Source organism: Hesperophylax consimilis, chromosome 30 (genome assembly GCF_061612785.1).
Source record: "Hesperophylax consimilis isolate HC1 chromosome 30, BYU_Hcon_1.0, whole genome shotgun sequence".
Lineage (NCBI taxonomy): Eukaryota > Metazoa > Arthropoda > Insecta > Trichoptera > Limnephilidae > Hesperophylax > Hesperophylax consimilis.
Genome location: NC_142865.1, coordinates 3,089,622 through 3,108,543, shown reverse-complemented (window position 1 = coordinate 3,108,543; position 18,922 = coordinate 3,089,622). Strand labels below are relative to the sequence as shown.

Genomic DNA, 18,922 nt, shown 5'->3' with positions numbered 1-18,922 from the left:
ATACAAGTAAATCGTATTGTAATACTGTTTGAAGCTGACACTTGGCTGCTTACAAAAAAGCTGAAATGAATATAAGCATTGTAAAAAAGTGGTTGGATAGAAATACGCTCACACCGAACACCGAGAAAACTAAATATATCACATCAAGTATAAATATTACAGGTCAACCCCAAGAGCGTGCCTCTATGTGAATACACTCATGTCTGAATTCCGATAAATGCTGTCAGTGACCCGACATTGAGCGCACTATTCAGATGAAGTACCTCAGCCTCAACCATACATAAAATGGAATCTTCACGCTGAAATAATTCCCAACAAAATAAGAAAAACCATGCACTTTTATAGCATGGGGAGGCGGTACTTCATCTGCACTAGACCTAGTCAATCAATCATTGAGTATGGAATCATAGCATGGGGAGGTGGCACTTCATCTGCACTAGACCCAATGTCCGTCAATCTATCATTGAGTATGGAATCAATGGGCAATGGGCAATCAATCAGCATGGGGAGGTGGCACTTCATCTGCACTAGACCCAATGTCCGTCAATCTATCATTGAGTATGGAATCATAGCATGGGGAGGTGGCACTTCATCTGCACTAGACCCAATGTCCGTCAATCTATCATTGAGTATGGAATCATAGCATGGGGAGGTGGCACTTCATCTGCACTAGACCCAATATCCGTCAATCTATCATTGAGTATGGAATCATAGCATGGGGAGGTGGCACTTTATCTGCACTAGACCCAATGTCTGTTAATCTATCATTGAGTATGAAATCATAGCATGGGGAGGTGGCACTTCATCTGCTCTAGACCCAATGTCTGTTAATCTATCATTGAGTATGGAATCATGGCATGGGGAGATGGCACTGCATCTGCACTAGACCTAATCATAAAAGCACACAAAACCATAATCCTTAGGCTTCCTCTAATTACACTGATGACTCGAACTTAATCTTCATTATTATGAATGTGTTTGACGATCGGCAGATCCTCACGCACCTATACACGGTGTCCGGAAATTCGTAGTACAAGCGGGAAACTGGAGAATCTACACCACATGGGGAACCCAAATAAACATAAAGTTTTTTGATTTGAACAGTTTCACAAAAAAAAAAAAAAAAATTATTCGGCTATTTTAGGCTTAAAGTTTTTTCCTGGTGTTTAGGGTTGAACAACAGATGTTTTAACCCTGCAGAGCAGAAATATTTTATGATTACACCGGATTAAATGAAAGGTGATTTCAAAATAATGCTTCAAATCCGAGTTTCTTCATTTGTTTTACTTTCAAATAGTTTTAATTAGTTGGGTACTTTGATCTTCAGTAATAATTTATAAGAATTTGATTAAAAAAAAAAAAAAAATCTACTTCTAACTCTATTTACTCGATAACAATAGCTCAAATCAAAAAAAAATATACTACAAAATCGACTCCAAATGTGATGTAGATTCACCAGTTTCCCGCTTGTACTACGAGTTTCCGGACACCCTGTATACAAACATACATAAATACTACACAAAATGTTTAAATACTCGCTGTACTCGAAACAATAACAGAGATTAATAAATTAGATAACCTAAAACTGATGTCTTAGTTTATTCAAAGCATTCTCCAACACCTCCGGAGCCAAAAATGCGGTCACGTGGTTTGCCTCCAGCTCGTCGAAATGATACCCTGATTTCATATTAGGGCAAGTCTACCATTTTGGATGTCTATGGGTGCTCCCACAGCTGCTGTGCCCACATGATGCAAAGGTGGGCCTTTAAAGAGTCGCCTCGGTGAGAATGCTCGCTCCGTTAATTTCTTCTGAGGCCTTAGAATGGCGTGCAGACCTAGATATCCCCTTCCATACGATAGAAGAAGACAGATGGAAGACAGTAATGGAAACTACCGTAACCCAGCAAATTTTTTGTTAATCAATACGCATTCAATTGAATATCGTAAAGCAGGGTTTGGCAATATTTTTTTTTTCTTTCTTAACCTTATCTCCCCACAGGAGGCCCTGAGGAAAATAATTTCCCTTAGGGCATATGTCATCTTTGGGGATGCTGTGTGGAGGGTCTTTTTAGGGAAAGGAAGGAGAGAAAGGGTGATTGAAAGGGTTTTGTCTTAGGGTAAGAATAACCTTGTCGAATTTAATGTTTCAGAGACCCAATCATCAGACCCACCTGAATTACAGCACAAGTGTAATTTTTGTGAGCAATAAAACACAGGTCAAAATAATGGAAACAATTCAGAACAGGGGCATGAGGTCTATATTGTGCTGTAGCAGATACATTAGGATAAAAACAATGCAACCCCAAGTCAATATTCTAAGTGTGTGGCAATGTTTAGTCTATAACACCCTAGTATTTATATAAAACTTAAAAATTTACCAGATTATATGTTTAAAAGCTTTAGTATTAATAGTACAGTTCATGGCTATCCTACGAGAAGCTGCAAAGATTTTAGGCTTCCTAAAACAGATTTATCGGGAACACAAAACTATATTTATTATAAAGGTTTTCAAATATTCAATGAACTTCCTTTAAATATTCTTCCTTCAAAAAAAATTTTTTAAACACATAAATTATAAACTAAACTTACACTTCTCAAATTATACCGAATCCATTAAATTTCATAATTTTAACTCCCTCCAAACACGACGTCTAATTTTTGATCAAATCTTATTATTTAAAATCCTAAATAATGGTCTGGACTCACCAGAACTTACCAATTTAATAAATCTTCAAATCTTCTAGATCAACCCGACAATCTGATTTATTTTATCTACCCTCTTGTAGAACAAACATTCGAAAAAATTCCCCAATTCCTCGTATATGTGCACAATATAATACAAAATTTTACAGCATTGACATTTTTGGTAATAACCTAAAGAAATATCGATATGAAGTAATGCGTACGATCGATTATTAATATAAGAGTATGGAATGTAACGGGAGCATCTCCTATCGTCTTACTATTTTCCCCTTCCTCTCCCTTTCCTAGCACCAAATTAATTTTAAGATACTAAAACTTCATTTTTAATGCACTTTAACATAAGAAACTTCTGTGGCTTGACTTCAGTTAACTTGTATATTTATATATATAATTGTATATTACATAAAAGCTGTGTGTTTCTTACAAAATAAATAAATAAATAATAAATAAATATTAACAAAGGTAAAAATCTTACAGTTTTTCGTGGGTTATGTCTCAATGTTGTGAAGTCCAAATATCAGTACGTAGGTCTTCCAGACCCATATTCAATCACTACTTTCCCTACTCAAAAAGACAATCCACACAGTATTACCCTGAGGGAAAATACACCGGCATCATGGGGCACGACCCAGAAACTTGATGGACACCCACAGAGTAATTAAATATACAGAGGTGAACCTAAAGGGGAACGAGACATCAGCGGAGAGGAGAGGTGCTGGTAGGTATCTAACTAATTTATATTATCAAAGCGCACCGGCATCACGGGGCACGACCCAGAAACTTGATGGACACCCACAGAGTAATTAAATATACAGAGGTGAACCTAACGGGGAACAAAACATCAGCGAGGTGAGGTGCGGGTAGGTGTCTTAACTTTCAGTGATTTGGGAATAAATGTATCCCAAACAGTCTGCAGACAACTCGCATTGCAGTTAAACTATTTTAGTCTTGGATGAAGAAATTTGACTGCTTACCATCAGTCGTTCCTTTATAAAATGGTGCGCGAATTCCTCGCTATCTTTAGCCGTAACTAAAAATCCCATATCTCGTGAAATATGTTTTACTTATTTACAAAAACTGAATATGTATTATTTTGTAAATAATATTCCCTTTTGCAATTGTCGTATAATTTACTCACCGCAATAAACTATTGATGGCCTCAGGTCGCAGGTTTAAATCCTAGAGTGCGCAAGCAAATTTTATTTGATTAATTTCACAATTAACTCAAAATAATACATAGTGTATTTGCAGAACGTTCCAGAGTGGAAGATATTCTCAGTATCGCCCTGGTGTAAGACCACCATTCAGAAATGAAACTGTGATGTCTGTGCGAACGTGTATGAGTGAAAGCGAGATATAATAATAATAATAATGTTTGTTTCAGCTGGACAGAGCGGTGTGTGCAATGCTCTGCCTGCCATAAAAGTTTACATTTAAGTTAATACATAAAAAATCAATATAGAAATAAATAAAAAATGAGTTAATTGATGAACACATTAGGACTTTATGGTGGCTTGAGTGAAATTCTCCATCTCTGGTGTAGAGGCGTTCCCTGCCACTGGGCAACGGCCTGGACAAGAGTGTTGTCCGATCTCTGGTAGCGCTGACTCGTCCCGGCTATTCTGTGGCGCATCAAAGCAGCACATGCACCCTTCCTTCGGTGAACATCTGTGAGGCGCTGCATCGCCAGGGGAGGCCAAATAGGGCTCTGTATGCGTGGTTGTACTGTACTCGAAGTGTGTTTATGACGCCTTGTGTGTATGTCGTCCATAGCTCGCTGGTGTAGAAGCTCATACAATATGTTTGGAAATGTTGCTTCTTCACCGGAGGACTGCACTTGTTGAATCTTCTGGCAAGCATGCTTGCGAGATCTTATAAAAGGCGATGCACGCGAGTTGTGTGCCTCTTTTGTTACAACAGCTCCCCAATATATACCAGTACAAGATCACGTATTATTTACTGAATTACTATCTTCACAGGCCACAATACTCCATACACTACAGAAACATTGTTTGAAATGGCTTTGGCCATGTTTAGTGATCAGATCCAATTAGCCAGGTACTTCTCCACCTTCCAATTCCCCTTCCCACTACCTTCACCCTCACAACATACCCCGATTGGGGATGCCAGTCTCACTGGCTCCGGATGGTTAACTTTTGTGCAGTTTCACATTAAAAAAATACCCACCAGAAATATGTTAAATAAATAAATTGTGATGTCGATGGGAACACCCATTCGCAGTTGATGTTGGCTTCATGAGAACAGGTTGTTTCTCCGACTCGTTCTTTTGTCACAAATGTGGAACGCGCTACTGGCATCTGTCTTTCGTCCTTCTTTTAATACAGGCCTCTTCACGACCAACATTAAAAGAAAGAAAAAGTGAAGAAAGATCAACATTCAAAATTGTGCTTCAAAAACGCCTGACGCATGGCGAATTATGAAAAAAAAAATACAAGAAACACTTTTTGAAAATGCTTTATTTACCTTAGCGATAATAGTACAAAAAACAGATGACAATAATTTAATTATTGCCATCATCATTATTACAAAAATCCTAATATAATGTTTAATTACTTAACTCCATGTGACAAAATCTCAAATTACAGCGTTAGATTGAAGCACGCACGGATTCAGGATTTCATCTAACGTTCATCGGGCATTTGCACACGAGCGGGTCTCCAATTAGTGGGAAGCATAACAATATGTCCTTTAGAATTGTGAGGTGAATCGGGTAGACTTGATTGCCGCCAGAGATGTGCTTTATTTCAAATAAATCCATTTTAAATGCTTTTCTCAATGCATTTTCCATTTCAAATGCTTTTTTGCAACATTCTTCTTACTATTTTACACTTTATCTACACCGAAAAAATTGAGAACTTCCCAAGATTTTCAAAATAAACGCGGAGCGCTTAAAAAAAGCAGCCGGCCGCCCCTAGCGCCTCTATTTAGCTCCTATACTATCTCCACTCATCTTTTTTTTCATAAGCCCCAAATATCAGTCGGTCCTCAACCTCACTATGAAAGATAATTTACATTTGTCACGTTGCTTCCTGGTAGGAACCCTGGCAATTGAGTGATACCATTACAAAAAATACTGAACATGGAGCCATGAAGCTGTAATATTAAATGTTAGATAGCAGTTTCTATGTTTTTACTTTGGCAACATTAGTCCCGCGCAAATTTTTTGTGGTTTCATAATCTGTAGTCGTGGTGTTTTTGGATTTACCATCATGTAATATGTTTGTTCTACATTGATGTCCATTATTAAATGACAAAATTGTTTAAAAAATCTATAATTATTTAACCTGAGAAGCCATTATGCATTTTCAATGCATTTTGAAAATAGGTATTTTGCATTTTGCATTTTCAAATGGAAAATTTTTGACCCATTTCCATTTTGCATTTCAAATGGTTTTGGGTACCCATTTTGCACATCTCTGATTGCCGCACACTGCGTTATGTTTGCAAGTGATCATGACTCAGTAATAATTTATCCATTTATTTGACAGTTAATTAGTGATTATATAAACCTCTTAAATTGTTGCAACTACACCATTTGCTACCCCTGTCTCAAAAGGTCAAAGGTACTGTTTATAGACAATAGAAACAAAGAGAGATACGGCATTGAAGCGTGCCTTCATGTGTGAAACTTCACAGAATTGCCTGTGGTTTTATGAAAAGTTATGCATTTGGTGTGTATATATTATCTATGCATGCTCCCTTGCTTCTATTATCTATGGTTCTGCTTGAGCCTACAATCTCTTAGACTTTTTTTATCATAACATAACTGCCATAATTATAATAAACAATAATACAAATTATTATCAGTAGGAAAATACAGCGCAGGAAAAAAGTTTACATAATTTTTCTTATTGTCACAAATTTTGGTTCTGTTTAGTTATCTTTAACACTTTCTGGGCTACCGTCTCAACATAGTTTACGGTGAAATATATGCCCCGAAGAAACAATACCGCCTAAGCGACAAAGTCTAAAAATCACTTTTTTAAGAAATTTGATTGATGAAGCGAATGCCAGAACGTGTCAACTGCTTTAAAAGGTTAAACCATAATTAGCAACGAACTTAATAAATCATATGGATGTAAACCAATTCTTAAACGAGAATCAAAATGACTACAATAATTTTTATTTTCGCCATTAGTTTGGGGTGTTTCAGCCTCTGACACATTCCAATGATGGTCGATTCGACGATCAGAACCATTAAATTTTTGACATTTGAACTGTCCCCATTAATCGCCGCTTCTAATGTGATCAGTCGTAAAGCATAACTGCACGGCCATTAAGTTTGTCGGTTGATAGCAAATTGATTAAAAGTTGAAATGGAAATAACGACATAGTTCGTCAAAATGTTAAATATTCAAAATGGCGCCAATTGTCAATCACATTATGTGACCGAGTTTGAAATAGTCCAACCTAAGCAATTGAAATGGAATGTCGCAAAATTGCGCTAAATCAATGAAATTTTACTATTTCTAAGATAAACCTTCCCATGTTACAAATAACTTAACAATATTTGAATAGCTTCTACTACCATCATTATAGAGGGAAATTGTTGCTTGTGCAGTGATGGAGGACGCATGATGCCTGGGTAGGTTTTCATAGCATTTGTCCACTCTGCTACTAATGGTCATTTCACTATAATATATTGAGGTTCCACTTTAAATATGTAGAACATACATATGGTTAAAAATTAGATCATTTTAAGAATTTTAAGATTTCACAAAATAATTACATATAGTATTCTTACAGTTAATTTTATAATTTTTTGGTATAAATTTATAATAAAGGACGAATTTTATTTATCAAAGAGTATTTCTCCTCCAATTTCTTAACCATAAAAAAAAATAAACTGAAAAATTGTATAACGTCTAATTATAAAAATAATATTGAAAAAAACCAAGAGATTATCCAACACGCCTAATTTTTGAAGAATTTAAAATATTAAAATTTAATAATATTGTCCAAAAAAACCTAATAATTCAAATAAAACAAAAGCAAAATCACAGCTTTTTAAATGAAAGTCGTGCTCGTTAAAAACATATAATTCCAACATAAAAATGTAACACCTATTTTGCTCAACAGCATTACATATCTAGGGAAAAAATACTTCAACAGCCTGCCAGAAAATATCAGAACTCACCACGTCTTCCTTACTGTCATCGTGTAAACGGTGTTAGAAAGAGAAAAATCAAGCTTTATATTCAAATCTAGAAGTTAACCACAGAAGAATTAAAATTTACACCTCTGTAAATACAAAGGTTCAGGTTTTTAACAAAGCGCTGTACAAGCTGTATTTTTTAAGATTATTTTTATATGAATCTAGCTGACGTGTACCCGACGTTACTGGGGTTACCCTTAGGAGAAAGATGTATACCATCGCAGACTTTTCTGTAGGCCTGTTCAAGATATACAATTCCGTAGTACATTATTTTGATGTATCTTAATAAGGTTTAGCCAGCGTTAACAATGTAAGCGCCCGAAAATATTTTTTTTACGACTTGATTACAAAACATTGACTTTTCTCTACTTTCTATAAATATAATATCCATGTATTATATATATAAACCTTCCGAAAGAAATTCTCTAAGTGAAAGTGAAAACCCTTTCAAAATCCGTTCCTTAGTTTAGAAGAACAAAGCGCACAAACAGACAGACACAAATAGCAACCTTATTTTATACCATTTAGAGATGACAAAGAAGTGAAGTGACAGTAATGTGAATAATACATTTGTCTAATAAAATGTGTATTTTTTTCATTATCGGTAATTTTAGTTCAGTGTTACGAAAATAAGGGAGGGTGAGCCATTTTTAAAACTTTTTTATGTTTCTATTCAAAATTTTAATATTTCAACAATTATGTGTTTATTTCTAACAATAAAATTTGAAAGCTTATTTTAACACCTTTCAAAAACATGTTTTTAGTTTTCGGATACGTTCAGAAATATTCAATTTATTTGGATTTTATTGTAAAGTATATAGAAATACACACAAATTCTCTGACCTTCTGACAGCATCTGTAAGAAATGAAATGGTCAATATGCCAGAGGGATTAAAAAAAGAATATAAACATTATGTAAACTGAAAAGTGCGCCACCACAATGTTGCCACTAGAGAGAAAGTGTGGCAGGTCAGAAAAAATGGCAAATATAGGGAATAAATGCATGCGAAAAGTAAATTAAAAGGGTAAAGAGCAAGCTCTCTCTCATAATGGGTTCCAGGCATCAAAGGAAACAAAATATGAATTTTATTGGTAGGTAAACTATATGAAAGCTGAAAGGGTTCTTTTATTGTGAAAAGGTTTAGAACCAGTGGCATAAGCATTTATATACAAAGGTTTCGGACATAGATATGAGACATATTCGGCAAGAGAATGTAGACCTGTATCATCCTTAATGGCCCTCTGTACTAGCGATCAAATAATTTTAAAGGTAAAAATCTGAACCCTAACATAAATATATTCAACAAATAATTATAAGCAATAATTAGTCGCCTGAAATATCAGTACAAATTAAAAATATTTCCTGAGTAAAAATAAATGCCGCCAACGAGAATTGAACCCGTGCCTTCTGATGTCCGGTCAGGTGCTCTGTAACCACTGAGCTATGTCGGCTTATTTCCAACCCGCCAAATGATTCAATATGTACTAATACCTCAATCAACAATTACTGCTTATTATATTTTTCCACCTGTGAACAACCATCTTTATTTTTGTAGGAAAGGCTTTGTTAGTGCTGAATTTCTCACTAGATGGCGTCGAGACATATTATATCTTCATTTATTGGTGAAATATTTTTGACTTGTCAAATATTATTATTTTTTAATGATAAATTAATGTTTATAAGACAACAACTTTGTAATTTAAAACATCTTCACATTTCTCAGCTAACAGCTACCTCGGGACCTCAAGCTTTCAATTAAAGGTATTTAGCCAATATTACATTAGACATTCAAACATGCAAATCATTGAATGCACATCGCTCTGATCAAATCCCATCGTGTTTGGTTACCAGATCTGAATAGCTAGGTACCCGTCCCTTACACTCCCTTCAGCCTCACAACATCATAACCCCTAATCGGGATGCCATAGTCACACTGGCTCCTGTTAATAGGAAGGAATTGAGACACCTCCAAATGTTTGTCCGGTCAGTGGCTGAGTTGACATCGCGTTTGGGTCCCACCCAGGCGTATTGTGTTCAATTCCTCGGCTGGCTAAGTCCTCCATCACAACACAAGCAACATTTTCCGCTTAATGTGGCGGTAGTAGGAGATTTTCAAATATTGTCAGGTTATTCATAACCCGGGAATGTTTGTCTTTCTTTAAAAACATATAAACTGTGGTTTAATGCCAATATTAAATTATTTATAATAGTATAAAAAAAAAATTACCTACCTACAGCTACCCAAATTTGGTTAGCTATCGCTAAACGGTATTAGAGGTGCTACCCAAATTTGGGTAACTATCGCTAAACGGTATTAGGGGTGCTACCCAAATTTGGGTAACTATCGCTTAACGGTATTAGAGGTGCTACCCAAATTTGGGTAGCTATCGCTTAACGGTATTAGAGGTGCTACCCAAATTCGGGTAGCTATCGCCTAACAGTATTAGAGGTGCTACCCAAATTTGGGTAGCTATCGCTTAACGGTATTAGAGGTGCTACCCAAATTTGGGTAGCTATCGCCTAACAGTATTAGAGGTGCTACCCAAATTTGGGTAGCTATCGCTTAACGGTATTAGAGGTGCTACCCAAATTTGGGAAGCTATCGCCCAAAGACATTAGCGGTGCTACCCAAATTTTCATGTGGAAACATATTAGCTGCTTACTGCGGTTTAAATCCAATGTATCTATCTAGATTTCACTGTCTATACCATATTTTTTGGTTTTAGAAAATAAAATAAAATGTTAAATTTATAATTTAATTTAATTCATAAAAATCACCTACCTAAATTTGGGTAGCTGTTGCTAGAGTTCACAAAGTGACCATAGATTCTCATAGAATAGATTAGGTGGGAACGCGCCGTTGGGGTAGAAAAAGCGGATTAACAATTTTTTCACAACTTACATCTTAGACATTCGATTGAATCACAGATTTCATAATATTTTTACAAGAATTTTGTCTTTGGCGGGGAGAGACGTTAAAGAAAGCAGAGAAATCAAATAATTAACTTATTCCACCGGGAAATAAAGCTGGGCAACACTCTGGTAGATCTCAACGTCCTCCTTCAAGAAGACGCAGAAGATGACTCTCTCGAGGGATCCGTCGTGCTTCTTTATGTCGTCTTCTAGGACTTTCCGTGCCGTGGCGCAGGCGATGTGGGCGGCCGGACGGTTCGGAAAACCGTATACCCCGGTGGACACGCACGGGAATGCGATGGAAGCCAGTTTGTGTTCATGTTGCAGTTGGAAGCAAGATTGGTAACAGGACATGAGTTTTTCATGTGATTTGTCCTGCGGCCCCACGGTGTGAATTACATCTGAGACATGACAAAATAAAGATAAATTAAATACTGCTGTAAAAAAGGTTTGAAAGTATGATCTCAAGATTTTGCTCAATAATAATGCAACTAATATTGTCAATATGTAGATGTCTCTGTTGTCATTTTGATTTATCTATAGAGCAATAGTATTAACTTCCTGTTTTCCCAATACACTCTACATGCCCAAACCATCTAAGCCAGGGGTTCCCAACCTATGGCGCCCGCGGAACGATTTGTATGTGCCCGCCACTATTCGACAGTGAAATAATTTTTTCATAAACATTTATTAAAAATGTGAATTATTTTTATTTATTTGTTAGTTAAAATTTTTTTGAGTGCCAAGGTTTATTAAATACGTTTGTATGTTTGCGATATTGTATGTATGAGTGGTTCCTTCGCTGACAGTACTTGTCGCAACCTGTCTAGCGGCGAGCCAGGCTGCACTCTTCACGCTAGCCTGGAACGGAGAGTTCTATTTGCACATCACTCCTTGTACGCTCAGACAACCCGAAGTGAACGAACGCCACGAACTGAGCCGGTGAACGCCGAAGGCGCCAAAACACATGGCACATGACTCTGCCAGCTCTGTCTGTTAGTAAAAGCAATAAGCATGGCCCCGACAGCCAAACTGACAGTAGTCACATGCTCGTACCGTCCCGATCGGATCGGCGATCATCGGCTCACTTCGGGTTTTCGGCGAGTACAAGGAGTGATGTGCAAATAGCATTCCCCGCCTGGAACCGCGTTGTTGTAATTTTGATTGCGATTGCTGCCCCGAGTTTGTCGATTAAAAATAGGTGGTGCCCGCCACCCTACCGATATTTTAGAATGTGCTCTAGAGTACAAAAGGTTGGGAACCCCTGATCTAAGCATTCCTCATTTAATATTACTCATTACGCTTACATCAGCCTTGTATTCTTTGCGAATCTCCACATTTCTCACACAATTTCACACAGTTCTACCACACACTTGCCTCAGAGATCTACTTTCATCCATCCTCTGCCAGGTCGATGCCTCACTGCCATAAATCAGCATATATTGTGGATTGTAGACAGTGGCGGTTCTTCCCTTAGGTCAATTGGTGTTTGACCCCCCAAAATTATAAGACAACAATAATAATCAATTATGTGCATCAAAACAACTGGTCTTATTCTTAATTTATTTGAAATGTAACGCGAAACGGCTGCGAACGACGGCGGCAAGTGACTAGCAGTGACATCTGTTGTTTCTAATAGAAGCTTTCATTCACAAGTCCACATGATTCGCTGGGTCGATTTAAAGAATGTCCCCTTTGGCATCTTCTGTCCCTATACGCGCCATAGAATAAACGAGATGGCACTACGTCTTTCGTCGAAATAAGAATTAGGTACCGAAGAAAGCTTAGGGAAGGTATGATTTTAAATTTTCACGGCCAAAAGTATTATAGTGATTTGTTTTTGGGGTATTATGCCGTGTTGCGCTACCTCCTTCTTTAGCCAACGTTTCGGACAGCATTGCAGTGTCCATCATCAGGGCAGATGTGTAATTTGGCTTTAAACTTGGCATTTGGATTTAAGTTTTTTACGCAGCCAGCAATTTGCGCGCCACTGTAAAAAAGGACTATTAATTCGTAAGATTTTATTTTCAACTAAATAGCGATGTTACAATGGGAGTTGTCTGTATGTATACTGTCAGATTAATTTATTGAGAAATAACAGAAAGTTCCCGATTGACTCCTTTATCAATTTGAATGTCTATAATGTTTTATAAATGTATACATGACGTCGTAATCACTATATCCTCCACTGGCTGCGGTTCCTAACCATTCGCCTGCAATCCTCATTCTTTCCAGTCCTGCTCCAATCCTCTTCCACGCAGTCCATTCCTCGACCTGCCTCTGGGTCAGACTCACACAGTCTGACATTCTTTCTACTTTTCCATCCCATCGCAGCTTTGTGACCTACAGAATCTTACAATGATATAAATGTTTAGAAAATTAATAATAATGACTTACATTTAGCAGGCAGAGAGTAGCCCCCAGTCAACTTGGCCTCTCCAACTTTGCAGCCGAGTAGGGACATGCATTCTCTCTGAAACGTTCATATTATATTGTTATTTTATTTGGTTTTACGCCCAGTTGGTCTTTTACATGGATTATAAGAACAGAATATACCTAGTAAAATATACACAAAGTTTTTAAAGCATGAAATAACATCAAACTGTCACAGCGTACTCTGGTAGTGAGACAATGAAAGATGATGTTGTGTGTTGTGTCACAGCTTTTATTTTGAGACAGTGGAATTGCGCAGTTGGAAGTTGACTGGGACCGATGAGGAAGACACCAGGTGTAGACGGCGATGACAGCAGTAGAATGGTCGAGACGCGGGTCAGTGAGTCGAGACCGCGTTGGTGGAGACCGGACTCGTGGATGTATTCAGCACTGGTAAAGACGTGGAGTCTCCCTACTCCAGTGTGAACGAGGTAGCCGAAGGTGCAATGGACCTGGTCGGCAAATAAGCAGGAGATGCAGGTCGGCGACGATGCCGCGGGGCCGAAGAAGCGCAGACCGGCGAAGGGGCTCCAGACCAGAGGTGGCTGCCAAATTCAACAGTGGGGTGCACTTGCGATTTTTACAGGGTCAGCAGTTGTGTACTAATAAAGTAACTGCAGGACCTGTACACGTACAATATGCCTATAAAATGCCCTATTCATTTGTTACGAATACAATTTCGTTGTCGTTGAGAGTGCATGTTATTTTGCTGCTTGTATGAATAATCTTGTGAAAAGTCCATTAAACAGTCTCAAATTTTATTCTCAAGTTCAATATTGTCGTGTGATGAATGTAAACAGAGTCGTGTGGTGAAAATCTAACATTTACGGTGATTGTTTAAGGTGTACACCTATCAACTATAAGTGACTCACGGAATCTACCAGAAACTAGCAGGACTCAAAAGAAACCAACATCATCACCAGGTAAAGGCTTCCTTTCCTCTCTCTTCCAATTTCCTTGTGATAGTAACATTTTAAATGCCAATCGGGTATCAAATATCGTCTGTATATTTGTAATGTCATTGCTTTGGACTCTATCTGTGCATCTACGCAGATCAACTGCGAATAAGTCAAATACCTTCAGTTCGTGTCCTGCAGCCCTATGGATGGCTCCGTCCACACCACTCCCCCCAGCCAGGCTGCTGTTGGCAGCATTGACTATGACGTCAATCTGAAACCATTATTATTTCACAATATTACCAATATCAAAGGGATTTATGACTAGGTTATCTAGAAAACTCAACAATATTAAGTATATTAAACTGTTATATTTTTCCTTTGTTAGAAGTGAACATGGGTACAATTCTCTCTTCTGGAACCCACATTACAATATTCATTTACAAGCTATTGAAAGATTACTAAATAAATGCATACGCTTTTTAAGTTTTAAAATGGGTATTCCAGCAAATTTGTTGAACTTCAACACACTTTTAAATGATCAGGGGGCCTACTCTGTACCTTTCGGGTTAACAAACCAGTAAGTTCGTGGTTTAACCTTTCCTTGCCGGTGATGTGAACTGAGTGAACTTCGTTTATAATCAATAAAATATCTCTCTAAATATACTAAACAAAGAGTTCAAATTTTAGGTACTCCTCCGCAACACATTTATGTATGGCATTAAGTAATTACAATATATAAATATTTACAGAGTGTATAGCACCGGAGGATGAGGAATTTTTGAACACCGTAAGGCAAGGGTTAATACGCGTTTGTGACGTGGCTAAACCGGCGGCAAGAAAGTTTCGAAAGAGTAGGCCCCCTGAACATGAGTTGCTTGTCAGAAAGAAGAATTTTCAGACTATTTATACTGGTATTTCTAAATTATGCATTTGATACTTCAGAATTGCTTTCGGTCTTCACTATGCAATACAGTGAAAACTTTATCTATCGTTTTTGAAGGGACCTATTGAAATATACAATGGATGCGGGAATAAAAAAAATGTTACATTTATACAAATGTCATGTCACTTGGGTGAGCTGCATACTTATTTTTTATTTTATTTTTTATATTAACTCCACACAGGAGGCCCTGAAGAAAATAATTTCCCTCAGGGCCTATGACATCTTTGGGGATGCTGTGTGGAGGGTATTTTTGAGGAGAGAAAGGAGTGAACATGGGTCTTGAAGAGTCCCATGTTGTAGGAGGGAGGAAACACAGAGGCCGGCAGCTCGTTCCACAGCTGAGCTGTTGAACTTAAGAACGAATCGTAGAAGCGACCCGTTCTCATGTGACAAATGTCAACCGTGTACAAACGTTGGGCACGCGTTTGGCGTGTATCCCGACTACGCACCGGTGCTGAAGGGATCAATGACGCTAGTTCCTCAGAGCATCTTCCATTGTAATACCGATAGAACAAGGACAGCATACCTACCTGATGCCTGTGCTCTAAAGATTGCAGTCCGTTTGTTAAGATTGGGGAATCTATCAAACGGACCGCCCGGTTCTGCACAGAGTCAAGGGTTTTTTTCAGGTATTTAGGGGCTCCGGACCAGAGATGGCTGCCAAATTCGACAGTAGGGCGCACTTGCGATTTGTACAGGGTCAACAGTTGTGTACTATTAAAGTATCTGCGGGCCCTGTACAGTACGCCCAGCTTGACCTGAGCTGGTCACTTATAGTTACAAGGCCTGTTCGGAAGATTGTTTCCGTTGAAGGAGACTAGATTATCATTTGGATCCCTTTTAGACGTAATCAGACGTAATTATGTACAAGTTATAAAATATTTATTTTTTGGAATAACTTAGTGAGTAAAACCTCAAACTGTAATATTTAATTATTGAAGACGCAGTTAAATATGACCGAAGGAGATAGGATCCCATTAGCTCAGTGGTAGAGCGGTGCCCCGGCAAGGCAAGGGTCCTGGGTTCAAGTCCTAGATGTGTATCTTTTTCAGATTTTCGTTTAGGAATTGCTAATATTGTCTTCAATAATTAAATATAAAATATTTGTTCATATGAAGCAGATACTTAGAATACATCATTTTTTTTACTTAACAAGTGGAGCCTCCGAGTTCTTCCACCTTTCTCTACTGTAAACCACAATGTTACTGTTTAAAAACTACAGTACATCGACTTTAAATCGACTCCGTGTCTCATTCATTCATTCATTAATAAGAACAAACTTTGAAATTTTCAGCGATATCGGTCTACTATTTCGAGTTTTGCGAATGCAAACATACATAGGCTGAATTTTTATACATAAAGATGCCGACTGAGTTTTGCTACAACCATAGCTTCTTCAGGGCAGTACAATATTCTAATAATAAAATATATCGTTGTTTTACGCCGATTGCTGCGTCAGGGTCCCTTCAAAGCGAATTAAAAAAGGTTGGTAGTCATCCAAGCCTTTTTGTTTGCGTAATATTTTACAGGTAAAGTTTTTATATTTTTAAAACACATACACACACACACACCGTGGCAGACTTGCCCTTTAATGTCAAAGCGTCTTTCTAGTTTTCAAAGATTTTCTGCGCAGTAAAAAGACTGGACCTGCACACCGCCGTATTTGACGCCCCAACGACACAACACGAACTAATGATTAATGTAAACAAATTTTAATGTTCCGCTCTTTGTTTATGAGTATCGCTAATTGAAACCAAGCATTTAGCTACGAAATATGGTATCGTATGTTCACATTTTGAAAAATGATCGATCTAGTGCAAAAACTGCCCGCATTAATAGTGGTCTCTCAACCAGAGTGACACTGTTAAGTGCCTGATCCATTTGTATGTATAACCTCCTGGTATGCCAGAGAGCTGTATAAACCGACAATATAACATGTGTAGCGTCGAGAAAAATCTAGATTAACTAATTAATAATAAACCGCTCGACCTACTTAGTACCTACTCCCAAATTATGTACCTGCAGTTCAAATCGCATCGTAAACAAAGCAACCTACGTACTACAAGCACCTACTTGCTGCACCTACCTACGAGTACTACGACCTAGTTTCGCGAGCATTCATAGTATTATTTGTGCATAAATAAACGTGAAATATTGTGATTGTAAATCAGCTTTCAACTGATCAATAAACGCTATACCTGAGTGAGAGATCTTTCATTTATACACCACAATAACCACACATGTATCTGCGGTTAGAAAAACTGGTGGTGAATGAGTCGAGTCGGGGGCGAGCCGGCAGACTTTACACAGCTTTCTCTGGTTGTTCACACCATGTCACTGCACTGACAACGAGAGTCGACTGTTTGGCTCACCAATGGATCAGCAACGAGAGCCTGCGAGCCAATGAGTAATACCGTTAGCTACCAGTTCGCAAATGGATCGGGGCCCATAGAGTATCATTCGTCTGTAACCACGTGCAAATGAAATGTAGGTACCATGTATATGCAAAATAATTAATCACATTTTGTTTACCCTTTTTTACATAGAGGTCGTCTTAAATTGTATACTTTGTCGATTCAAGCTAATCTTATTTACAACAAAATATTGTCACCAAGTAAAATTGAAAGACAAAGTAATATTATGCGTAATATTAATGTACTACCTACCTAAAAATTAACTTACCATCACGCCCTTTCTCCGCAGGGGTAGGCAGAGAGGACGGACCGCCAAACATTCGGCACACATTCCTTGCCTCATTCACATTCATACATCGTCTCATACATACTCTTCTATTATTCTGACTCTTGACATGGCCCGACTCGAGTATCTGATTCACTTGATCGTGCCATGTCTTCCTCGGGCGTCCCCGACTTCTGCTACCATTCGAATTTGCATCATATATCCTCCTTACACTCCTTTCTTCGCTCATTTGCTCTTTATGCCCAAACCATCTAAGCGTCCCTTTCTTAATCTTACTCATTACGCTTACATCAGCCTTGCACTCTACTACCAAAAATTAGAACAAATGGAAATAATTTTCATTTGATATATTTACGTAATTTACAAACCTCTAGTTCAGTGATGTCACCTCTCCAGATGGAAATCTTGCTGGCAATGATTTTGTTGAGAGAAGAATCAATGGAGAACTCCTGGAACAGATCTTTGTCTGCCTCCTTGAGAGGTTTGGTGGCCGCGAAGTGCTCTTTCTCGCAGTCGTCCCGCCATGTGGAAATATCATCCAAAGTAACGTACTTTTTCATCTTGTAGAATTTCCTTTTGGCCTCCAAATCCATCTCAAGGAAACGCTTCTTATCCTCGGACCAAGTATCCATTTTCCTGACGGTATAGGCCTCGTTTTTAAAGATTAATATTCTCCTGGCTTCTTTCAGTTGCCGGCAAAACAACGATGGTAGCGACATGGCATGAAATTTCGTAACTTTTTGACGTTTACAAGAACCATCATCAAAAAATTATTTTCCCCAAATTTAATGTAAAAATTTCCTTACTTCCTTGAATTTCCCCATATTTAAACACATTTGAATTTGAACAATTCGTTCACAGAATTTGAACAATTCGTCAGATTTCAATGTTAATTTTCAAGTTCTATGAAAGTTCTATTCAAATTCTGTTATTATATAATTATGGGTCAGTAGGTTCACAGAACTAAAATTTTATGATTTGTTCAAATTCTGTGAAACAACCCGTCCTTAGTGCCCTGAGGATATTATGAACAAGTTATGAAACATTTAGGGAAAAAAATAAATTATAAACCGCTGTACGGTTAATACGCAAAAATATACAGGGTGTCCGGAAACTCGTAGTACAAGCGGGAAACTGGTGAATCTACATCACAT

At 37.8% G+C, this 18,922-nt stretch overlaps 1 protein-coding gene across 1 annotated transcript; it reads right to left on the bottom strand.

Annotated features, from left to right (window-relative positions):
- Positions 1-10,295: 10,295 nt before the first annotated feature.
- LOC149409525 (uncharacterized) lies at positions 10,296-18,470 on the bottom strand. Its single transcript, XM_089649526.1, has 4 exons — positions 18,137-18,470; positions 14,304-14,396; positions 13,191-13,266; positions 10,296-11,194 (listed from the first exon to the last, which is right to left on the bottom strand). Exons 1-4 carry the CDS (start codon positions 18,398-18,400, stop codon positions 10,887-10,889), a joined length of 741 nt encoding a protein of 246 aa, XP_089505652.1. The 5' UTR covers positions 18,401-18,470; the 3' UTR covers positions 10,296-10,886.
- Between the last annotated feature and the right edge of the window lie 452 nt (positions 18,471-18,922).